The sequence below is a fragment of the Falco biarmicus genome, chromosome 6, assembly GCF_023638135.1.
Source record: "Falco biarmicus isolate bFalBia1 chromosome 6, bFalBia1.pri, whole genome shotgun sequence".
In the NCBI taxonomy this organism is placed as follows: Eukaryota; Metazoa; Chordata; class Aves; order Falconiformes; family Falconidae; genus Falco; species Falco biarmicus.
In genome coordinates, this window is record NC_079293.1 from 67,658,701 (window position 1) to 67,680,601 (window position 21,901).

Below are 21,901 nucleotides of genomic sequence, written 5' to 3' on the forward strand. Positions count from 1 at the left end.
TCCGTGGGGGAGAGCTGTTGCAGTCTGATTTGTCAGACTATACAGCTTTTTAAGGTAGTGAGAGTTTGCAGTCTTGGATGGTATTAAATCCTGTGGAAATGCAGTCTTCTGTGTTAGGTGTAGAGGTACGCTTGTGTTATAGGTAGCAAAACCTTCTTTGAGATGATAGCACACTAATAGAGCTTTATTTAACCTGAAGAAGCAGGGTTGGAGCATTTAAAGATCAGAAGTGCAGAACCAAGTATGAAGAGGACCATGGAAGAGAATTCATAATACAGTGCTTGCAGTGAGTTAACAAAGAGTTTGCTGGGCCAGGGTGCACAGAAACAGCCATCCTGCATCTCCTCGCTCTTCAGTTGTGAAAGAAAAGCTTGAGACAGCCTTAACTGCAAAAGAAGTATCTTTTTTCTGATACTAAATGCCTTGGATAATTTTTGTGATTAATGAGGATATATAGCCCTTATATTAAATGATGAAAAGATTTTTGGGGTGGGAAGAAGAGACTGATAGTAGTTAACTCTAGCTGTAGAATGGGAAAGTAATAGAATGTTAGCATTGCTGTCATTTCTAAAGTCACTGGAATTGAAACAGCCCCATAAGCATTGGGAAGGTGGGGAGGCTTGTGAGTAGGAAACACCTCACTACTCTTCTGTTCTTGTTGAATAAGTTTACATGGCTGCCCATAACTCTTTTCTTGAACTGTAGGAGGCGTAAACTTCCAGAGATGTTGGTATTTAAGAAGAAATGCTATTCTAAGAAGGAGTGGTAAAGCAGAGATCAACCTCGGTACATAATCGCGAGCTTATCTAAGTGAAAGTACTTTGAAACAGGTTGTGCTGTGAGCTCTAGCTGTAAAATGTGGTGCTGTCATCCTGATACTAATGAAAAATGATTTTTAATGGTTAGGAAAAAACATGTTCTGCAATTAAAAAAAAGCCAAAACAATGCAATTGCAGAATGTGGTTTCATCCTTGTGCCGTAGGCAGAAATCTCATTTTCAGGCCATTCAAACAAGTTTTCTGGTCAATTTCCTTGAAGTATGTGTTTGAGAAAGTGTAAGGCCCCAAAGTAATGGGGGGAAAAATGAAATATCATTAGTAAAAAATCAAATTATATGGCTTATTGGCACTGTCCTGAATATTTTTACTTGGGGCTAATATGCTGCCACAGCTATTTTAAAATACAGCTTTGCACAGCTCAACATTTTATGGAAGTCCACTTCCATGCATTCCTGTCAGATTAATAAACGAATGCTTTTATCTTCCAGGGCCTTGTTGGGCCAAATAGGTAGAGATATTTGGGTTCTCTTACGTTTTACATAAGCTCTAGGGAAGACAGTTGAATTATGGTGTGGGTGGTCTAGTCTCAACTACCAAACCTTTCTCTATAGTGGGACCAGAGCTTGAACTTCCATACTTGGATTTAGAGCAGAATTTGCAGGTCTCACAACTGTTGGGTTGAGGGAGAAAAATGCCTTGCTTGCAAGGCAAAAGGAGATCCTTCAGAGACTGCAAAACTAATAAAGTTGCTATAATATGTCAAAAAAACAAGCAATCATAGGTGTGCTGTAGGGAGTTGGTGTGGTGTGTATTTTCAATGGAGAGAAGAAACTACGTCACTGATTAGGACAGAAGAGGGTTGTGTAAAATTTTGTCAGCTTAATACATTTACAAGACAACATGCAAGAAAACAGCTTCAGGTTTTTTTCCTTATTACACATTCAACACCAGCCTCAAGTATGCTTGATTTAAACAAAATCTGTGGTGCTGAAAATGGTGTTGGCATAAAAATGTAGATACATTTCCAACTCTTCAATTGAATGAATTGCTTGTGAGGGAGAAAAATCTGTTTATTTTTAGGTAGATATATAAGTTTTGAAAAAGAGGCTATCAAATCTTTTCATTAGTCTAGACAAAACATACATATTTCTGGTACAGATTTTAGGGTGGTGGGGGAGTTCGGAAGAGCAGGGATGGAGTTTTTTTGAATAACATCCCAGTAGAGGGCAGTCTGGTATGAAGATTTTTAAAACCTTGGCAGTGTTGTAGCTACTCTGAGAAAAGAGTTTTCCACGCTTCTCTCTTTAAGTGGCATGTTCTTGCTGCTTCTCCATACTGACAGAGCATATCTTTCTTTCGCAGCCAGACTGATATTCTCAAAGTTAATAAGTTATGTAAGAGCTGTTCACAGTTGGTAGTCTTAAAAGTCCCTATGGTACTGTCAGGAATGCAAAGAGGAGAGGACGGAGAGGGTAAGGGGAGCCCTCCCATCCCAATTCTGCCAGCAGTAAAACAAGTACAATTTTTCATGTTACTGTTTTACAAATACTGTGCACAGTCCCTGAATTGACAATTTTATTAATTTTTTTTATGTTTAGAGCTGTCAGTTAACATCAGTGGTTTTCAGCCAGTGAGATGGCCTTGCGAATGAAATTCAGAGCACAGAGTAAGCTGTGCCAGATGTGTGCTGTCTATGGTGTGTTTTCACTTCAGGAACATGGAAGTGGAGCATCCACAGGGGAAGAGTGAGCAGCATGAACGGGAAGGGCTCAAAACATTGTCAGTTTGCTCAAGTGAGACACACTGGAGGATAAAAAAAGGGCTGCGGGAATTTTTCTAAAGCCTTACACTATCTTTGTGAAGGCTGAATCTGGAGTAGAAGCCTACTGTGAATGTCTTCCTACAGCTCTGGCGGTAGTCTGGAGAATTTTACTATTAAGAGACAGGCAGGCAAACTTCCTGGCTGCACATGGGGCTATGGTAGATGGTAATCTCTTACATAGCCAGGTTCCTGATGCTTTGGTACTTTGCAATTAAAAGCAAGCTGAAAGCCACAGGCAAAATAGTGTGTGATGTCTGTCACCTCAGAAGGCTACTGATTTTACTCTGTGCTAGATTTAAGAAAGAGAATGCATATAAATATGTGTGTACATGTTGCTGTGTTCCTCTTGTGATCAAGGCTGTCTCATGTCCTGTTGCAGTTGAAAGAGTCATAAGCACAATAATCTAGGGTCCAAGTCCCAGTTCTCTGGCTTTGGTAGTTCTCCTTCAAGTCCAAGCTTTAGCAGAGGCTCAGAAGGATATGGTCAGAATAGAAATGAGCTTTATACCAGCACATTGTATCTGAAATCCAAGTATAAAAAGCCACCTGGAAAAAGGAAGTTGAGTTAATGCTCAGAGCAATTTTTCTGACTTCAGGAATGGATGGATCAGCATGTTATTTACATATAACCAGTCCATGTTCTGCTTAGAGTCTGTCAGGCCTGCTCCTCAAAAAGTAGTAAGTGGTTTCGGTTAGACCTGATCCTGAAATTATGCATTCATGTGATCACCAATCATTAGGGCTTCTGAATCTAGTTGATTAAACCAGTATGATGCATAGAAAACAAAAGCAAGCATTTGTGGCCTTAAAGTACCAGCTTCAGGGCCCTTGGACTGTGCAGACAGTCCCAAGAGGTCGCTTAGCGAAAGGGAGTTCTTGCTCCAATCCTCATCTTCTCAAAAGACTGCTAGAACATAAAATGTGATAGGAGCTATATGCAAGCTTCAGTGACTTTCTGGCACCGCTGCAAAGACAATGTCAGAACATAGCTTTATGTTCCGTTTATTACAAAAAAATCCCACCCCCCTAAAAAAAATGGTGCTTCTTGATCATTTTATTTAATGAAAAAACTGTTTACTCTTCTAGGAAAGGAAATAGCTTTGCTTTTTCTAATAGTTAATAAAAGTTGAATTTGAAAGGCTGGGAGTTTGCAGTGGGTTGTCTTTGTTGTGCAAGCAGAACTGTGTGACATGGGAGCATGTGCACACCTGTGATGTTAGAACACTTGAGGCTTTTCGCATGGCATAATTGCTGTCATCTTTACTAATTAAATCTTTCAGTAAATTCTACATGAATTTTTACTTTTTCCTCTGTAGAAGCCATGTGCATTGTGGTTTTTATGTTCAGTATTGTACTTGTCTGATAGGAAGCTTTAAAATACTGATTAATGCAAGGCAGGTAATGTCTGCATCAATCTGAAATTCCTTGCGTGTAGATTCTTCTTAGTCAAGTCGTGTTCAGGTTCAGTAGTGCTAATGCCAAAGTCTTCGTACGGCATGTACCTAAAGTCTAGGAAGTAACTGCTGTCATCAGTCTGTTTTATTGTGGGCACTGGGTACATTCCTAAATGAATATTAAAAAAAATATTAAAAAATTACTCAGTCACTCTGAGTGGTTTTAAACTGTTACATATGTAGCATATACTGAAAAAAGAAGTAGCACTGTTCAAGTGTAGCTTATTGATGCTGTGAGTTTTTAATTCCTGGTTATTGATGCTATACATTTCATGGTTGCATCTTTATTGCCACCCATCTTGCCTTCTCAGGATAGTTTCATGTTCCCATGACTAGGTATACAGTGTCCAGTTAGTGATTTGACCATTTGGCTTTGAGTCTGTCTGTGATTTTTGTGAGCTTTGTTTTTAATTTTTTTTTGTATGTGATTAATTTACTCTGTTTGATTGTTCCATATGCAAAGGGCACTAGTACATGAGAATCAGTACTTTGACCTGCATGTGCAGTTATTTTACAGGTTGTAAGTTATAATGGTGTTAACATCTGCAGTTGAAGGAGAAGTCAGTTTCTTTTCCTCAACACAGGTATATTAATAGCTGAATTTTACTTGTTTAATTTTTTGATATCTTGGTATGCAGAAACAAATTATACAACGATCAGGTTTTTTCTACCTTTATAATAAAAAGGGTAAAGGTAGTAAAACTTCTAATCCGCTAGCTTAAAAAGGAGTGATGTGTGTATATATAGTTGCCTTAATGTAATGTGCACTCAAAGGGTTCCTATTTGTGAATTAAAAATAGAGAGCTCTTCCTTATCCTGAATTTTGCAGTGGCGACTACCCAGGTAGTATTCAAAGAACTAGCATTAATGTTCGCTGGGATTACTGTCATGCACTTTACTTGGAAGCAAAGCACTTTAATGTCTCTCCTATTGAAGTTTTAGTTGAGGAGTAATACATAAAGTCAGGAAGTCTGAAAACCTGACAACCTTCTGCTATTCATTCTCTTTTTTTTGTTGTTGTTGTTTAATTATGTATGAATTTTTGGTCTGAAATGTGCTGCTAGTAGACAAAAATATTTAATTTCACTTTTGCTGTGGATTCTACTAGATGGTTATTGCTGTTATAAATGCAGAACTCATAACCCTTTGGTGCTCCTTATATGGCTTGTATCATGAATTAACTATATTTTGTAATGAAAGAAAAAAATCTTAAGTATTTAGAAAACTCCTGTTACTTATTAGGCTTTAGATAGTTTTTCTTTTGCTATTCATTGATTTATTGAATTTACATGTAAACCACTTCATCTCTTAATGTTTTTCTAAGCAGTGGTTACTTTTCATCAAAATGGAGAGAACATGTAACATTGAAAGAAAATTGCTAGTAAAAGCCAAAAAATACTCCACTATAAACCAAGACTTCTCTATAAAGATTTTACCTTGAAGAGTTTGATCCTTGAAAGACTAAACAGACTAGTACTTGGGAGCACAGCTATTGTAATAATATTTCTGTATGTTTGTATGGTGTGAAGATGGTCACAGCAAGTATTTCAGAAATAATAGATCAAACAGATTCAAAATTGCCAAGTGACTGCACGGCAGCAGTGAAACTGCAAACTGTATACCAGCATCAGCTCTTGGAAATAATGCTTCCTTTACTAGTGCTGAGTTAGGGATTAGTCCTGTGCTATGCCAATAAAGTCATTGTTATGCTAAAGGTTTCTAAAAGCTCCAGCTGAAAGGCTACAGGATTTCTTCTGTCCTATTTTGACAGGACCAAAACTTCATTTTAAGATGTTCAGTTGCTTTATAACCTCCCTATCTTTTACTTGTGTGTTTGTTTGAAATGGTAGAAGTTATTTTAATGAGAGAAATGTGCACTCACTAGAATATTACAGATCTCTCAGAAATTCTTGAGATGTGTTTCCTTTTCAGCTTGGATGTGGAAAACCAGGATAATTTACTTATGATCCAGGCTGTCAGTTCTGAATTACAGCTGTCTCCCTTATGCTGAACCATTCTAAAATTTGAGTGAAACGCTGGTATGAAATTTCAGTTCATAAGTTTGTGGGCCAAAAGCAAGGACTGTAGTTCAGCTCGTGAAGAAGATGTAGCAGCATAAGAATAACCCAGATGATAGTTGGGAAATCCTGTTTCCTTTTGCCATTCTGAAACCCAGACTGTTGTCTGTTTACAGTATAGAAGAGTCAGTGGTGTTCAGGCCGTGATCACACATTCGTCACTACTGCCATCTGAGCTGCCTTAAGCAATCTCTGTTCCTATTATATATGTTTCCAGCTGCCTGGTGCAGTGTGTTAGCTCAGCCATTTGTGCAACTGCACAGTTAACTGACTGAGATACTAAGCTGGCAGAGGGACAACTTCATTCTTTTTCTTTTTTATTGGGTTTTTCTTTCTTTTTTTCTTCTTCCCTTCTTGGACTCTTCATTGTGTTTTTTTTTTCCTGGATTCTTTCCCCCCCCCCCTTTTTTTTTTTAAAAAAAAAACACATTATTTTTTTCAGCTGGATAAGCTCCCCAGTCTGGTTTACCTCGCAAATGGTAAATGCTTGTACTGACATGACTAGGGGAATGAACTTCCATGGATACAAGCAACCATAGTAGTAGGAAGAGGTAGAGATTGAGACCACATAAGCAGGTACTGCTGCCAATATTTTCTCATCAAACTGCAACTTTGCAATGTGAATGTCTAAATCTGCACTATAATACTAAACATTTTAGCATGCTGCAGTCAGCAGTTTCTTGTCCTGTTTCTGTCAAGTTCCTTTGGGTTGTAGAACTCATGGACGCAAGAACAACTTTAGTGATAACTAGAGACAGACCTAATTGGCATCCTACCAACAATAAAATATGCTTTGGTAGTTCCTACTTCAAATTAAACATAAACTGCTATCAACTCTTCACTAGTTTAGCTGGGAATATGGAGGACTCACTAGATGTACTCAGATTTGCTGTGATCAGAGGTTCTGAATTGCCTTTGCAACAACTTCATCAGAAATTTGTGAATAAGTTCTTTCTTGGGTAAAGCAAGCAGTCTTCTGTTAACTGTTAACTCACAGCACCAAAAAACAAGTTTATGTGGGTTCTGACTATGACTGAAATAATTTTGTGTATCATACTCTTGAGTTTAACTGAAATTTATATTTGTATATATCACTTTCAATAATTTAACACGTTTGAGGAATTGGCAAGGTAAGGAAGGAAACTTGGTGCTTCTACAAGTATGAGCACTTGTTTAAGCAGCATATTGTAGTTACTAGTTTAATTAAAACTGACACCTGCAGTTAGTGTTTGTCTAAAAATACTGAAGATGCTTCTTTCAAAAAAGATCACCTCATCTTCGTTTCCATTTCTGAATATACTCCCATCTTGGAAAGAGGTGGCAAAATGTCTCAATTTTGCAGGCTGCCCTGTTAAAGCTATTTAGCTGTTTCATATATTTTTTTTATTAATTTTTTTTGTCCAGTAGGAATATTAGGTGTTCTGTTTGCCTTGTGAACTTTCAGCTGTATGGACTTTTTCTAGTAATATAATTAGTTGTATTTTTGTACAGGCATTTTTTCAACAACTTGGAAACACTCATTTGGGTTTGTGGATTATTTTTTTGTTGTTGTTGAGGGGTCTTTGGTTGTTGGGGTTTTTTTGTTAGTGTTCACATACTGAGATTTTGCTCTGTATTCTACAAAATTCCCTTCTTGTGTCTTCAGGACTGTGGCTCTGAGTAGCAGCACAGTTAGGATGCAATTCTTCTGAAATTTATTTTGCATAACTAATTCTACAGATATTTTGCACAATTAATGTTACAAATATTAACCAAAGTAAATCTAAGTAGTAAATAGAACATACAAATTTTTTTTTGAAGACATGTTTAGAGCTAAATGAAAAGTTTCCAGAACTCAAGATTCGTATTTTGCGACTAGGGGTTTAAATTCTAGGAAACAGCCTTCTGTATCAGGTGTTAATAAAACATCAAAATCTGGTTATTTTGGAATATGCTGAAAACACCTCAGTCAAGAGAGGAAAACTTCAAGTTAATGACTTCTTGTTACTTCCTGCCTTTCTTTGATAGACTTGCACTTTCAAAAGCTTTGCCAGGAAACAGTGTATTTGCAAAGCCTGAGTAGAAAGAAGGATTCATTGATGACTTTATGAACCAGCAGATGCCATTTTGGAAATTTTAGTGTGTGTATTTATAAATGTGCAAAAGCAAACCATGAAGCTTGATCAGAAAACGTATAATGTGCTTGTAGCTTTTAATGTTAATTTAACAGTAGCATTAGATTTTTGTGTGTGTAAACCTAATGAAAATGGCAAAAATGAAAACTCCATAAGCATCATTTAGTTTGCCACAATAAGCAAAAGTACCCTTAAAATGACTGGCTTGATTGGTTTCTAAGAAATTTCATACTGCTTAGTCTCAGAAAACACACCTTATTAGTTCCATCACTTGAGAACTTGAGGGAAAATCTGTTGTGAATTAAGTGACTGTCATTCAGATGGACTAAACTTGCCAGCCTTTTTCCACCTCTGAGATGGACTTCTGGCAGATGCCTTAAGGTAGCCAGAAATCCAGAGCTAACCTCTACAACTTGGGTAGCTTTTTCCATTTTGTGTTGTACTGTGAATAACAGTATTAAGTAGGTGAATATTCAGCTTTTGCTTTTAAAAAATAGGTTGACAGAGCAGCTGTGCAGAGCAAGCATGTGTGCCATATATCAAGTGCTGACATGGTGGTTTTTGCTTTCCTGATATTGTGAGCAACTAAATCTTGGTTTTCCCATTCAAACAACAGGTATTGCTCTGATTAAACTCTACTGCTCTCTACATAGTACTGTGATGGCATGTATTAGAGATGCGCATGTGTCAGCAAAATGATCCTACAGGGCTTAATTCACTAAGAGCGTGAATCTAGAGTCATTTGATAAACCTGGATTTCAGCATGTCTAGGATACTCACTGGCTCGAACACTGACCGTATTGGAGTTGTTAGAGAGAGGAAGCATGGCGGGGAGACCTCCTCATGTAGAGGAGGCAACAGTCTGTTAATGTAGACCTGTCAGATGTACTGAGGGCCCATTTTATGAAGCTGGTGACAAACTCTTCTGTAGTTTCAGTTTAGCTGACAGGTTACACAGTAATAAAAGAGTGCTTACATAGGGATCAAGACCTGACTGAGATAAATGCCTTTTTCATTTAGGTATTAGCAGTTTCAGCAGCACAGTTTTTTCTCTGATGAGCAAGGACAGTCCTAGTACATCTCTGCATCTCTTAAAATACGTGAATTGATATGTATATCCCAAATTACTGATTTTCAATGAGATACACGTCACTGTCTTTCTCATGTCACTGCTAGGCTCCATTTATTTCCACAGGATTTGGGGGAGGGGAGGTAAACTTCCTTTTGCATGGAATTGACACCTTGATAAAGAAGTTTGGAAAGTCAGAATTTTTGATGTCTTCACAAGCAACTCAAGGATTTTTTGGACAGAAGCCACTGGTCGCTCTGTCATGTCTTTACCAAGATGGATGACTTAGCAAATGCTCTTGCACAAATTAACATTGGGTTTGAATGCTGACATTATAGTCAGTGACTAGAGAGAAACTGGACACCTACATCACCAGATGTGACTGCCTCACAGCTTTCTGAGAAACTTCTATTGAGGTGCAAAAAGTTGTGTTTTAATTGATGTAGGAGAGTTCACAGAATCACAGAATGGTCATGGTTGGAAAGGGCCTCTTGAGAGCATCTTGTCCAACGCCCTGCTAAAGCAGGTTCACCTAGAGCAGGTTACACAGTCGCATCCAGGTGGGTTTTGAATGTTTCCAGAGAAGGAGACTCCACAGCCTCTCTGGGCAGCCAGTTACAGGGCTGTCACCCTCAAAGCAAAGACGTTTTTCCTCATATTCAGAAGGAATTTTTTGTGTTGCAGTTTGTGCCTGTTGCGCCTTGTCCTGTCCCTGGGCACCACTGAAAAGAACCTGGCCTTGTCCTCTTGACACTCGCCCTTCAGATATTTGTAGACATGGATAAGATCCCCTCTCAGTCTTCTCCAGGCTAAACCACCCTAGCTCTCGCAGCCTTTCCTCATCAGGGAGATGTTCCAGTCCCCTCACCATCTTCGTACTCCACTGCTTGACCCTCTCCAGTGGTTCCCTGACTCTCTTGAACTGGGGAGCCCAGAGCTGGACACAGCACTGCAGATGCGGCCTCACCAGGGCACAGCAGAGGGGAAGAATCACCTCCCTCAACCTGCTGGCTATGCTTCTCCTATGTACCCTAGGATGATCCCACTGGCCTTCTCGGCCACCAGGACACATTGCTGGCTCACGGGCAGCTTGCTGTCCACCAGAACTCCCAGGTCCTTCTCCACAGAGCTGCCTTCCAGCAGGTCAGCCCCAGCCTGTACTGGTGCGTGGGGTTATTCCTCCCCAGGTGCGGGACCCTACACTTGCCTTGGCTGAACTTCATTGGGTTCCTCTCTGTCCAACTCTCCAACCTGTCCAGGTCTGGCTGGATGGCAGTGCTGCCTTCTGAGGAGTGGCTGACACCCAGTTCTGTATCACCAGTGAGCTTGCTGAGGGCACACTCTGTCCCTTCATCCAGGTCATTGCTGAGTAAGTTGAACAGAACTGGTCCCAGTACTCACGCTGGGGCACACCGCTGGCTACAGGCCTCCAGCCAGGCTGTGCTGCTGATCAGAACCCTCTGAGCTCTGCCATTCAGCCAGTTCTCAGCCCACCTCACTGTCCACCCATCTAACCCACGCTTCCTAAACTTGCATATGAGGATATTACATGAGACAGTGTCAAAAGCCTTACCGAAGTCAAAGTGGACAACAGCCACCACATTCCATCACAGAAGGCTATTAGGTTGGTCAGGCATGACTTTCCCATGCTGAATCCATGTTGTCTGTTCCTGATGACCTTCTTTTCCTCCACATCCTTAGAGATGACCAGGGGTGGAGGTGAGGTGACTGGCCTGTAGTTTCCTGGGTCCTCTTTCTTGTCCTTTTTGAAGCCTGGAGTGACATTGGCTTTCCTCCAGTCCTCAGGCACCTTTCCTGTTCTCCATGACTTTCCAAAGATGATGGAGAGTGGCTTAGCAGTAACATCTGCCAGCTCCCCTGGCACTTGGGGCTGCATCCCATCAGGGTCCATGGATTTGCGGGTGTCAGGTTTGCCTAAATGATCTCTAACATGATCCTCCTCAACCAAGGGAAAGTCTTCTTTCTCTGGGCTTTCTCTGTTGCCTCAGGGATTCCTGAAGGGTACCCTTAGCAGTAAAGACTGAAGGAAAAGGAGGCTCAGGGGACGTTACTGCTCTCTACAACTTCCTGAAAGGAGGTTTTAGATAGGTGTCAGTCTCCCAGGTTACAAGCAACAGGACAAGAGGAAATGGCCTCAAGTTGCACGAGGGGAGGTTTAAATTGGACATTTGGAAAAATTTCTTTACTGGAAGGGTGATGAGGCACTGTAACAAGCTAACCAGGGAGGGAGTGGAATCACCATCCCTGGAAGTGTTCAAACAAATGTGTAGATATGCTGCTTAGAGGCATGGTTTAGTGGTGGACTTGGCAGTCTTGTGTTAACAGTTGGACTTGATGATCTGAAAGGTCTTTTCCAACCTAAATGATTCTATGATTCTATGAAAGAAGTCACTCAGTAACTCTGCCTTCTCTATAGAGCAGAGATTCCCTGCAGCCCATGGTGAAGACCATGGTGGAAGCGGGTTTTGCCCCTGCAGCACATGGATGTCCACAGTGGAGCAGATAGCCACCCTGACTCATTAGACACATTTTCAGCTGGAATACATTTAATAATCATAATTTTTTTTTTAATTCACAGTGGAATAAACATATAATCCTGTTTGATTTTCATCTTTGATTTTTCTGTAACTTGTTGCAGGTATCGGACGATGGTCGATATGTCCTGCTGTCTATCAGAGAAGGCTGTGATCCAGTGAACAGACTGTGGTACTGTGATCTACAGACAGAGTCTCAGGGTATATCAGGTATGCGCTTTCTTGCTTGCGAAGTTTTGCTTCGTTTTAAGACAACGTAAGACTTCAAATACTCTATGTTTACATATATATATTTAAATATGCATATTGCTTAACCTGGTTTCTTCTAATGCAGAAATTACAAGAAAATATACACTGCTTCTGCTAGCGTTCCATTTTCTGTTATGTATCAGTAGATGGAAAACTCCATTCTTAGTTCTGTAGTTTGTTTAAAAGGTCACAAGGAAAAATTGAGATAATCTAAGGAACCTTGCCAGTGTGTGTTCCATTTCTTTCTACACCACTAGTACTTTTCCATGTTTAAGTTGTTTGTTTTTGTTTTTTTACTTTTTAAAAGTTCATGTGTCTCCCTTCAAGTACTGCTCTTCCTTTTTTGAAGACAGGACCTGGTGTATACGTAACATTATGGTTTCTCCTTACAGTACTAGGAAACAAACAAAAATCCTGTAATATTTTAGTAATATAAATTTGTTCTGTAGCATCACTATTATTACAGTAGAAGTATCTGCTTCTACTTCAAACACACATCCATGAGGTGCTCCTTTCTTGCCTTCTAGTCAGATTAGACTTTGGCTTTTGTGTATTTATCATCTTAGCCTCAGTGGTATGGGCTGAAATGATGGTACTTTTCTCCATATGGCTATTGTTAATGATGGGTGTAGTTGTTTTACTGATCGGTGGGTTTGTATTTCCAGAATATTGGATTATTGAAATTTTTTTGTCAATATGCATAGAACACAATTTAGCTCTTCTTGATTCTTTGTGGCTTCTGTCTTCAAAAACTTCAGAAACAGAATAAATACTTGTTGTGGTTTAACCCCAACCAGTAACTAAGTGCCACTTGCTTGTTCCCCCCTCACCCAGTGGGGTGGGGAGGAGAATCGGAAATGAATGTAGAACTTGAGGGTTGAAGTAAGAGTAGTTTAACAATTGAGGTAAAATAAAAACCAAAGAACAATAATAATAACAACAATAACGGTTATAGTAAGAGGGAGAAGGGGAGAGGAATGAAATCCAAAGGGAAGGGAGGAAAGAAAACTAGTGACACACAATACAACTGCTCACCACCTGCTGATCGATGCCCAGCCAGTCCCTGAGCAATGATTTGCAGGCCCTGGCCAAGACAGACAGACACACAAGTTATATACCACGCATGAAACCCCATCATGGTATGGAATACCTCTTTGGCTAGTTCAGGTCAGCTGGCCTGGCTGCCTGTGAAACCAAAAAGTCCCTGAGCACTCTGTTCCCTCACCAAGAAGAAAATTAACTTTATCCCAGCTGAAACCAAGACAATACTGCAAGAGGTCCTTGTTAAATATTTGATCCCAAGAAGATTGTTCTCATGCCCATAAACATTTGAGGTTTATGAGCATGGTTAGAACTGATAGTGTCTCTGCAATACAGGGAGTATAGCTCTCTTTTCTCCCTGTCTTTATTATGCTGTGTGGTTGTGTGGTCTTCCCTTAGTTCATCAACAAGTCTTAATACAATATTTTAAATTTTGGTTAGTGATGATAGGTAACAGTTTTATACTCCTTTCTGGAGGATTGTTAATTATTTTTTTTGTGTGGACATGTCACTATCTCTTTTTATAAAGGATATTTCTTAATTACTTCTAAACTTGTCTTAGACAAGTAAGTAGTTGTTTAATGTCCTCTTGAACGTAGGAAATGGAAAGCCTGATCAAAATTATTACAAATGCTTTCCATGCAACAGTATTACAAACGTAAAACTGTGTAGATAAAACAGTTCAGTACAGTGAAACATTTTCATGCATGATAAGTTGCATTGTCGTTCAAGTTGACGCTTTCCAGCTAGAGATAGAATATATAAAAAGCATAGCTCTCCTCCCATAATTCACCCTCCCATTTATAGATACACGGGACAACCTTGAAGAGAATACTAGCATCAAGCCTTGAAAGATCATGGATGAGATAATGAAGCTTCTATTTTGTACTACCTGGTATAAGGTAAACCTAAAGTTTAACCTTTTCCGGGCTTGGAAATGCTTCTTTAGAAAAGTTTTTTTTCCCTGAAGGAGTCTTTGACATGCCTTCTTATTTGTTTGTTGTTGGGTGGGAGTTGTTCTATCCCTCCAAATTCTCCCTTTTTGCCTATAAAAGGAAAGATTTAGCTGTAACCATTTGCTTGCACAAATTTTCTATTTTTATAAACTTAGGAACTCTCCATATCTGTCTCACTAAGTTGTCAATTGCATTTTCAATACAAAGGTTGATCTTTACCTGTGTCTTTCTACCTCTATGTTGGTAAGCACAGGCCTAACAGTATAAACATCTAGGGTGTTTCCTAGAGTTGATACTCCATACAAATGCAAACACCCTGAACCACTGGTCCTTCAGCCTTTGGTGGCCAGAGGCAGTAAATTGAGCAAGCAGTAATTTATGTAAGCTTAATTCATGGCTTTATCAATCTAGGCCACAAGAGATGTAATTTCAGTTCAACTTGTAATTTGCTGGGACAGCAGGCGTAGAAGAGGTTTCTTGTGAAATTCAGAGGAATGAATACCTAATTTCATTATTTAAGCTGCTTTGTCTAAAATCAAATAAATTAAATAAAAATTTTAAAAAATAAAATTTGTCTAAAAGTAAATAAGCAGCTCTAGAATAGCAGAGTTTAATGGCAAGTCTATTTTGTGACTTAAGACTTGCATTCAACTGCCAATTTATACAGACTGTTCAGTAATATCTCGAAGTATGTTCAGATGGGTTAAGATTAAGTGATGCTTAGAGAATTATGGATAACAGAAGCACATTCTTAGCTAAACTATGAGATACATGTTACGCTGTCTATAGAATGCAGCATTCAGTACAAGGGTCTATGCAAGTATCAAACCATACCATATGGTACAAAGTGTTAAGAGAGTCAAGTATCTTGGGAAGGTATCTGTGCTTTTAAAACATATTCTTCTATCTTTTAGAACGGATTATTTATGAATAGACCTCATACCTTTGATGACATCTAAGATACGTCTTGCCATTTTCCTCCTTCAGAATTATTGAATGTTTAATCTGAGTCTTTTTGCTTGACCTGTTTACAATGATCTGTTTGTTCAAAATATCCATTCTGGTGTTCATAATACCTCATCTTAGTTTTGAAAAAATATAAAAGGAAAGAAAAATAGGATAGCTAGTGTTTTTCCAGTGTCCCAGATGGTACCTGATATAGATAAATAATTAGATTTTCAGGCACTTCTTTTTTCTTCCCTGCTCTTTTAATCCAGGTTGTCCAAGAATACACCAGTTCTTAAATTTTTTTCTTTTTATGCTTTAGATCTTTCAGATCTTAAACTTCTTTAGACTTATTCAGTGGGCATGAAATACAAAAGGCAATGAAACCTTTTTGAATGGTAGCAGGCAGTTATATTTTAACATGGCATCCATTACTTATACCACGTATTTGTGAGGAAGTAAAAGCAACTGCTAAGCAAAAAAATACCTAATATTTATGAAGTTTGTGACAAAGCCCTAAATACAGAATGACATGTTTCAACAGCTTCTCTGTAGCATATATTGTTTATAAAATGTTTATATGTGTATATTACAATTCAATCATGTAATCGTGAACTCCTCTTTTTTTAAAATACTTTCTGTCCCAAGGAAAACATACCATTGCATAGTTTGAAATGCTACATGTAAAACCGAATTAAGGAATTTTCTGTTACTTAAAATTGCACAAAAATGCGAAGAACTGATTCTCATCTGTGACTTACTACTACAAAACCCTATTTCAAAATGTCATGTTAACTAACTTAGGGGCACCTTTCTTGATTTTTGATTGCTAGAGTGATTGCTAGTAGTACATTCTTTTCTGTTGACAGGAGGAAATAAAATTTCTTAGTTGTTTAAACAATTTTCATTAAAAAGAACATGTTCTCATAGTCAACATGTGACCACTGAGGAGTGAGTTTCTTTTCCTCCTGGTGTATTGAGACCATGTGGAGTTAACTGTAGTTCTGTTACTGTTTCTTAGAGACAATGGTTGCATTGATAAAGGCTGCCTGTTTGGCCCCCTTGCTGTGAGGAAGTTGTGAAGTTCGGTGTTGCAACCTCAGTGCTGACTGCCAAAGTGCCAGGTGGTTGTCTGTAGGAAAACTGCAGGGATGTCTGTGAGATGCAGTTCTTTATGGTTATAGATCAATAGTTTATTCCCAAGATAGAGAAACATGTATTTTTACTGAGACATAAATATCTGTATTTCACGATTTAAGAAAAGTAGTGTGGGATAATTTCAGTTTTTCAAAAATTAGTGCAATTACTTGTTTATGTTTGTGTATGTTTCGGTGGTTCAAAAGCAAACAAAATGAATTCTGAAAACTGAAAGCATATGCTGTTATTAACACTTCCTGCTTCTGAAAAAGCAGAAGGAATTTCTTGGAGATAGGAGGTGTGAAAATGTCTTGTCTTTCATGTTAAAAACTGTAATAGGCAAAAACTAGAAGAGGAGAAAGTCCCCTGTATCTGTAGATTAGATGTAAATTTGTACAGGAGGGGGTAAAAATAGCAGGGTACACTGAAAGACTGTGTGTATCCATATTCCCTAAACAACTTTATCTTCTTTTATACCTGTGGCAAAGTTTGCATTAGAAAATTCTGCGTAATATCTGTTTCAGTAGGAGGGATGTCTGGACAAGATACAAAATATAACCAAAAAGTTACACCAGACCTAATAACCAAACTGTTGCATCAAACCTAGGTCCAAGTGTGTCCTGATTTGCTATATTGAGAAATTGGTGGTTTATTTCATGCTTAAGATGCATTAGATCTTTTAATTATTGAATCCTATTGCAGTGATGATAGTAACTTCTGTGTTAGTTTCCTTCAGAATAATGTTATTGAAACCACAAATGGCTAACTTCATGCCTTTTATTAATGTGAGATATGTTTCACAGCTTTAAAGTTGATTTTTTTTTAGTGTCACACTTCAGCATTTAACTGTTACTGTACTGATGATAGTCTTAATTTCTACACAGAGTTAATGTGGCAGTAATAGTTGTTTGTTTGTTTTTTTTTAACTTTTCTTGTCTTGGGACTCAGTCCTCAAGGTTAAAACTTGCTTTAAAGGTACTAAATAAATACTCCAGACAGTTCACAATCCAGGGTCTGCTGAAACCTTGTGTCAATAGGCATGTGACAAATTGAAGAATGTGGCTTCTTGAAAACAATCCAGCCTTACCCAAAAAGAAGCACTGAGTTGCTCTTTTCAAAGCTGTGCAAAACAACGTGTCATCAACACCATTCCCTGAAGGAAAGAGATTTTTCTTCCTTCTTCTAAATCTGAATTATTATTTATTCTGTAGAGCAGATGAGTATCTTAAATTGATCTTGTCCAGGTTGAGTTTGATTAGTTAAGAGATGTCTTCATTGCATAGTGTGTGCAGTGTTATAATTTATTAACAGTTTTTTGTTTCCTACTTTATCTAATACTCTGGTTCATTAAAACAGTGAAAAAACAGTAATTACAGTCCCTTCCAAAGTTAGACCCAAATGATCTGGTTTTTCAGTATTTAGTGTTTTGAAAGTTCATAATTATCATTTGGTCTTGTCCAGTCCCAAAATGTCTTCATTCTTGTTTTATAGAAAGTTAAAATACAGGCTGAAAACCACCACGTGTTAGGGAACAGTGAGAGAACAGAAGAAAGTATATTTTGCCTCACCAAAGAGAAGTGTGATACATTTTCATGGCATGCCTCTTAATCAGTAGTGATCTCCAAATCTAACAAATATCTGGTGCAGGGCAGTTGGGTTCTAGTTATCCTAATAACACTTCTAAATGCAATTAAAAAACAGATTATATCTCAATATAAGTCTTACAGACAAGCTGCGTAATTAATTACTGCTGTCCTCACAGGTTAATAAATGAACTGAAAGCAGCAAAAAGGCAGCTTCCATCTCACATCAGTGTGTAATCTGTACCTTTGATATTGTATTTCCTGAAAAGGAGTTTGAAATACTTGGCACCTCTCTGTGAAGGTCCTAGTCAAGATACCCTCTACTCCCTTTTTGCTGTTGCTGAAACAGAGACCTGACACAGTATTCACAACCAAAAGTGAGGGAAGGAGCAGTGTAGCCATAGGTTTGTATTTGTGGTGTTCTCAGTACCATCATCCTGCTGGAAGTCCTGAGCCCTTCAGATCTTCTGGCTGATGGAAGCATGTGTTGAGGCTTCCCACAGCTTCATCACAGGGGTGGGGTACGCTGCCCATGTAACTCAGCAGCAGGCTGGCCACAGTCTGTGCTTCGACACTGAAGCCAAGAGGTACGTGCCAGCTCACCTCTGTGTGTCAAAGCTCTCTCCCTCCAACATACTGTAACTATGTTCAGGTTGCCTGTTGGGAATGATACTGTCCCCCAGACTGGGACCACATACTGTCTGCTAATTAGCCAGACTAAAAATATGATGGGGGATGTGCTAGCAAGTTGATAGCACAGATGTCATGAACAGTGCTTCAGAGCTCTGCCCCACCTCTCTTTAATAAATAAATAAATACATAAATGCATAAACAGGTTGATTTCATACAGCAGCCTGGTTTGTGTTAATTTCTTCTACAGCCAGGGATGTGAATTACCTGGTATCGGGTATAGGCTTCTTATGACGTGTTTCCAGCTGAACTATTCAAGAGCTGAAGAGATGGTGATGTTGGGTGATGGACAGAAGTGAGGAAAGGAAGCAGTACAGTTGCAATTCACCTGAATGAAAGTTATGTTCTTTTAAGAAGCAGTAGTCACAAAACAGGAATGGTAGAAATATTAGTATGATGGTAATGGCTGATAATTTCTATGAAAAAGTTGTGTTAAGGAAAGAGGTAAACATAAAAGATGGTCTTCCTTTCTCCTTCTTTCTCTATGTGCATGTCTGCTATCTTTCACCAAGCACAAATTTGTGAGGTACAGAATTGTTTAGTTTGGAATGGACCTCTTGTGATTATCTAGTCCACCATCCCCTTTGCTCAAGCAGGGTCAGCTACAATGGGTTGCCTAAGACTGTGTCTGGTTGGGGTTTGAATATCTCTGCAGATATTTATAACCGCTCTGAGCAACCTGGTGCCAGTATTTGACCAAACCACATTAAAAAGTGTTTTCTTGTGTTCCGATTGAATTTCCTTGTTTTTTGTGCCCATTGCCTCTTGTCCTGTCAGTGTGCACTACAGAGAAGAGTCTGGCTCCCCCTTCTCTATTCCCTTCTAATAGTTATTTATACACATTGCTAAGATCCCCCTGAGCCGCCTTGTGTTCAGACTGAAAAGTTGGACCTTCTTCAGCCTCTTCTCATATATGCTGTAGTCCCTTAATCATGTTTGTGGTCCTGTGCTGGCCTTGCTCCAGTGAGTCCAAACCTTTCGTGTACTGGGGAGACTGGAACTGGATACAGCACTCAAGATATGACCTCATATGTGCTGAGTAGAGAGGAGGAATCACCTCCCTTGACCTGTTGATAACTTTCTTTTTAATACAGCAAAAGGTGCTGTTGGCCTTTGACACAAGGGCATATGGTCAGCTTGTTGTCCAGCAGGACTCCAAGATCCTTGGAGCTGCTTTTCAGCCACTCATCACCCAGCGTGTACTTGTGCCTGGGGTTATTCTTCCCTAGATGCAAGACTTCGTTTTTCTTCCTTTTGAACTGCATGAGATTCCTTTCAGCCCAATTCACCACCTGGCCTGATCACTCTGAATGCCACCACAACAGTCTAGTTTATCAGCTGCTCTCCCCAGTTTTGTATCATCAGTAAACCTGGTGAGGGCTCACACTTTCCCAGCATCCAGGTCGTTAATGAATATCTTCAAGAGTTTTGGCCCCAGTATTGACCCCTGGAGTACACCACTAGTAACTTGTCTCCAACCAAACTTCAGCCAAGGCTGCCTGCAGCTTCCACAAGCACAACCAGTTCTTCTTTGTAAGTATCGAGTCAAGCAGAGCACCTTTCATTGGCTTCTTGATCACCTTGGGAAGTTATTGTCAAGGCATTAAAAATTCTTCTAAGTTGCTTGAGCCCTGCTGAATTGTCCTTCCAGCAGATAGCACAGTGGTTAAAATTTCCACCATAAGGAGCAGGGCCTGTGAACATGAGGTTTCTTCTAGTTGTCTGAAGAATGCATCCTTTACTACTTCTTGCTGATCAGGAAGTCTGTAGCATATTCCCACTACAGTAGTACCGATATTGGTCTGCCGGCCAGTCTTGATGCATAAGCTCTTGACTGGCTCCTGACCTGTCCCAAGGCAGAGCTCCATAATTCCAGCTGCCCTTTCACATAAAGGGCAACTCTCCTTCTTGCCTTCCAAGCCTGTCTTCCTAAAAAGCCTTTGAGCTATCCCACCATGTCGCTGTGATCCTAACGAGGTCATAGCCTGGAAACTACACACAGGCTTCTAACTCCTGCTGTTTGTTCCTGGTGTTGTGTGCATCCGTGTAGAGGCAGTCCGGGCAGGCACCCAAGCATGCTGATTCCGCAGTACAGGTTTGAGAGCTTTCTCCATTAGGCTGTTCTGCAGGCAGTTCCTTCTTTACATGCCTATGCTTGGAGAGATTCCACTTCAGCTCTGTTCTGTCAGTTGCCGTATCCCTTCTGTTCCTATCACCCAGACTCCTAGTTTGCCTGTCACATCCACAGCTTCCTCCTTTGATGAAGAATCTCTTTCTCTGCTGTTGTTTCTAGTTTAAAGCTCTGCTTACTAGGTTGGTCAGCCTGCAAGCATCCTTTTGTCCTGCGTAGTCAGGCGGATGACGTTACAGCAGGAGTACAGGATGAGATAATCTAGAACAGCTGCTGAATGGTTGGATTCTTTAATGGATGTGAACAGGCGGATGTCATCTGTTCCTTATTTTCAGCCCGTTTTCTATGGAAATAATTAATCCCACTTTGCTTTTTGAACCATTGGCAGCCCCCAAATTCAATCAGTTGTGAAAGGAAAGTCCTAATGGTGCAACCCTCACAAGAATGCTGGAAGGCTAGGGAGAAGGGAGAACCTGTTAAGTAAGGGATGTGGCATAAATCTGATCTTGTTATACATTGAAGGTTCAGTCAGGTGAGCAACATTATGGATGCTTGAGGTGTGGGGAAGGCTTCAGAAGAATTTTTTGCCTTATTAGGACAATTTCAGTCAAGGTTCTTTCTACTGCAGATTATCAGAGACATGAATGTCAATGGAAATTTGTCCTTCAGCTGTGCCATTCATAACAGCTCTCTCCTGTGTGAATTCCATGTGAAGATGACACTCTGCTTATGCTGAATCTTAATATAAATTGAGTTAAAATGTCAGCTGACTATGCAAATCTGTACACCAGGTTCCATTGGTTCCAGTGTTCGAAGACTTAGTGTCTTTTCATTGCATACCAGATTCTGTTTATGCTTTGTAGTCTTTTAACAGGACGTTTAAGAGGCACCCTTCCTCTGCACTTGTTTACTCGGATTGTTGTGGTGTTCAGCAGGGCTTTGTCATTGCAGAGGATTGTGGTGACCTGATTTGGCATGGTTTCAGAACTGGTACATGGATTAGAAGGAGCAGTAATAAGCACAGTTATGTTTCCAGAGAGCTCCTTAAAGAACCGGTTTTCTATTCTGAATTTTTTCAGAGGTGACAACTGTAAGTCATAGATCAATTCGTAGTGTGTTAGACAAGTGTGTTCTCAGACTTGAAATAAAGTCTTAACTGCTGTAACTGGGAAAATACACTAAGATATCTTAGGAAAGGAATATTATCTATGTGGTGATGGGTGATTTAAAGGATTGCAGAGTGGACAAATAGGGTAGATCTGTTTGGTTTAAAATTAGCATGACTTTTCTTGAATGCA

At 39.4% G+C, this 21,901-nt stretch overlaps 1 protein-coding gene across 1 annotated transcript in view; it reads left to right on the forward strand.

The window, feature by feature from the left end:
* Positions 1–21,901, forward strand: part of PREP (prolyl endopeptidase) — a 113,559-nt gene that overhangs the window by 17,780 nt on the left and 73,878 nt on the right. The window contains exon 7 of the mRNA XM_056343244.1: positions 11,976–12,081. Coding sequence (XP_056199219.1) covers positions 11,976–12,081 — 106 coding nt within the window. The remainder of the gene's footprint in view (positions 1–11,975; positions 12,082–21,901) is intronic.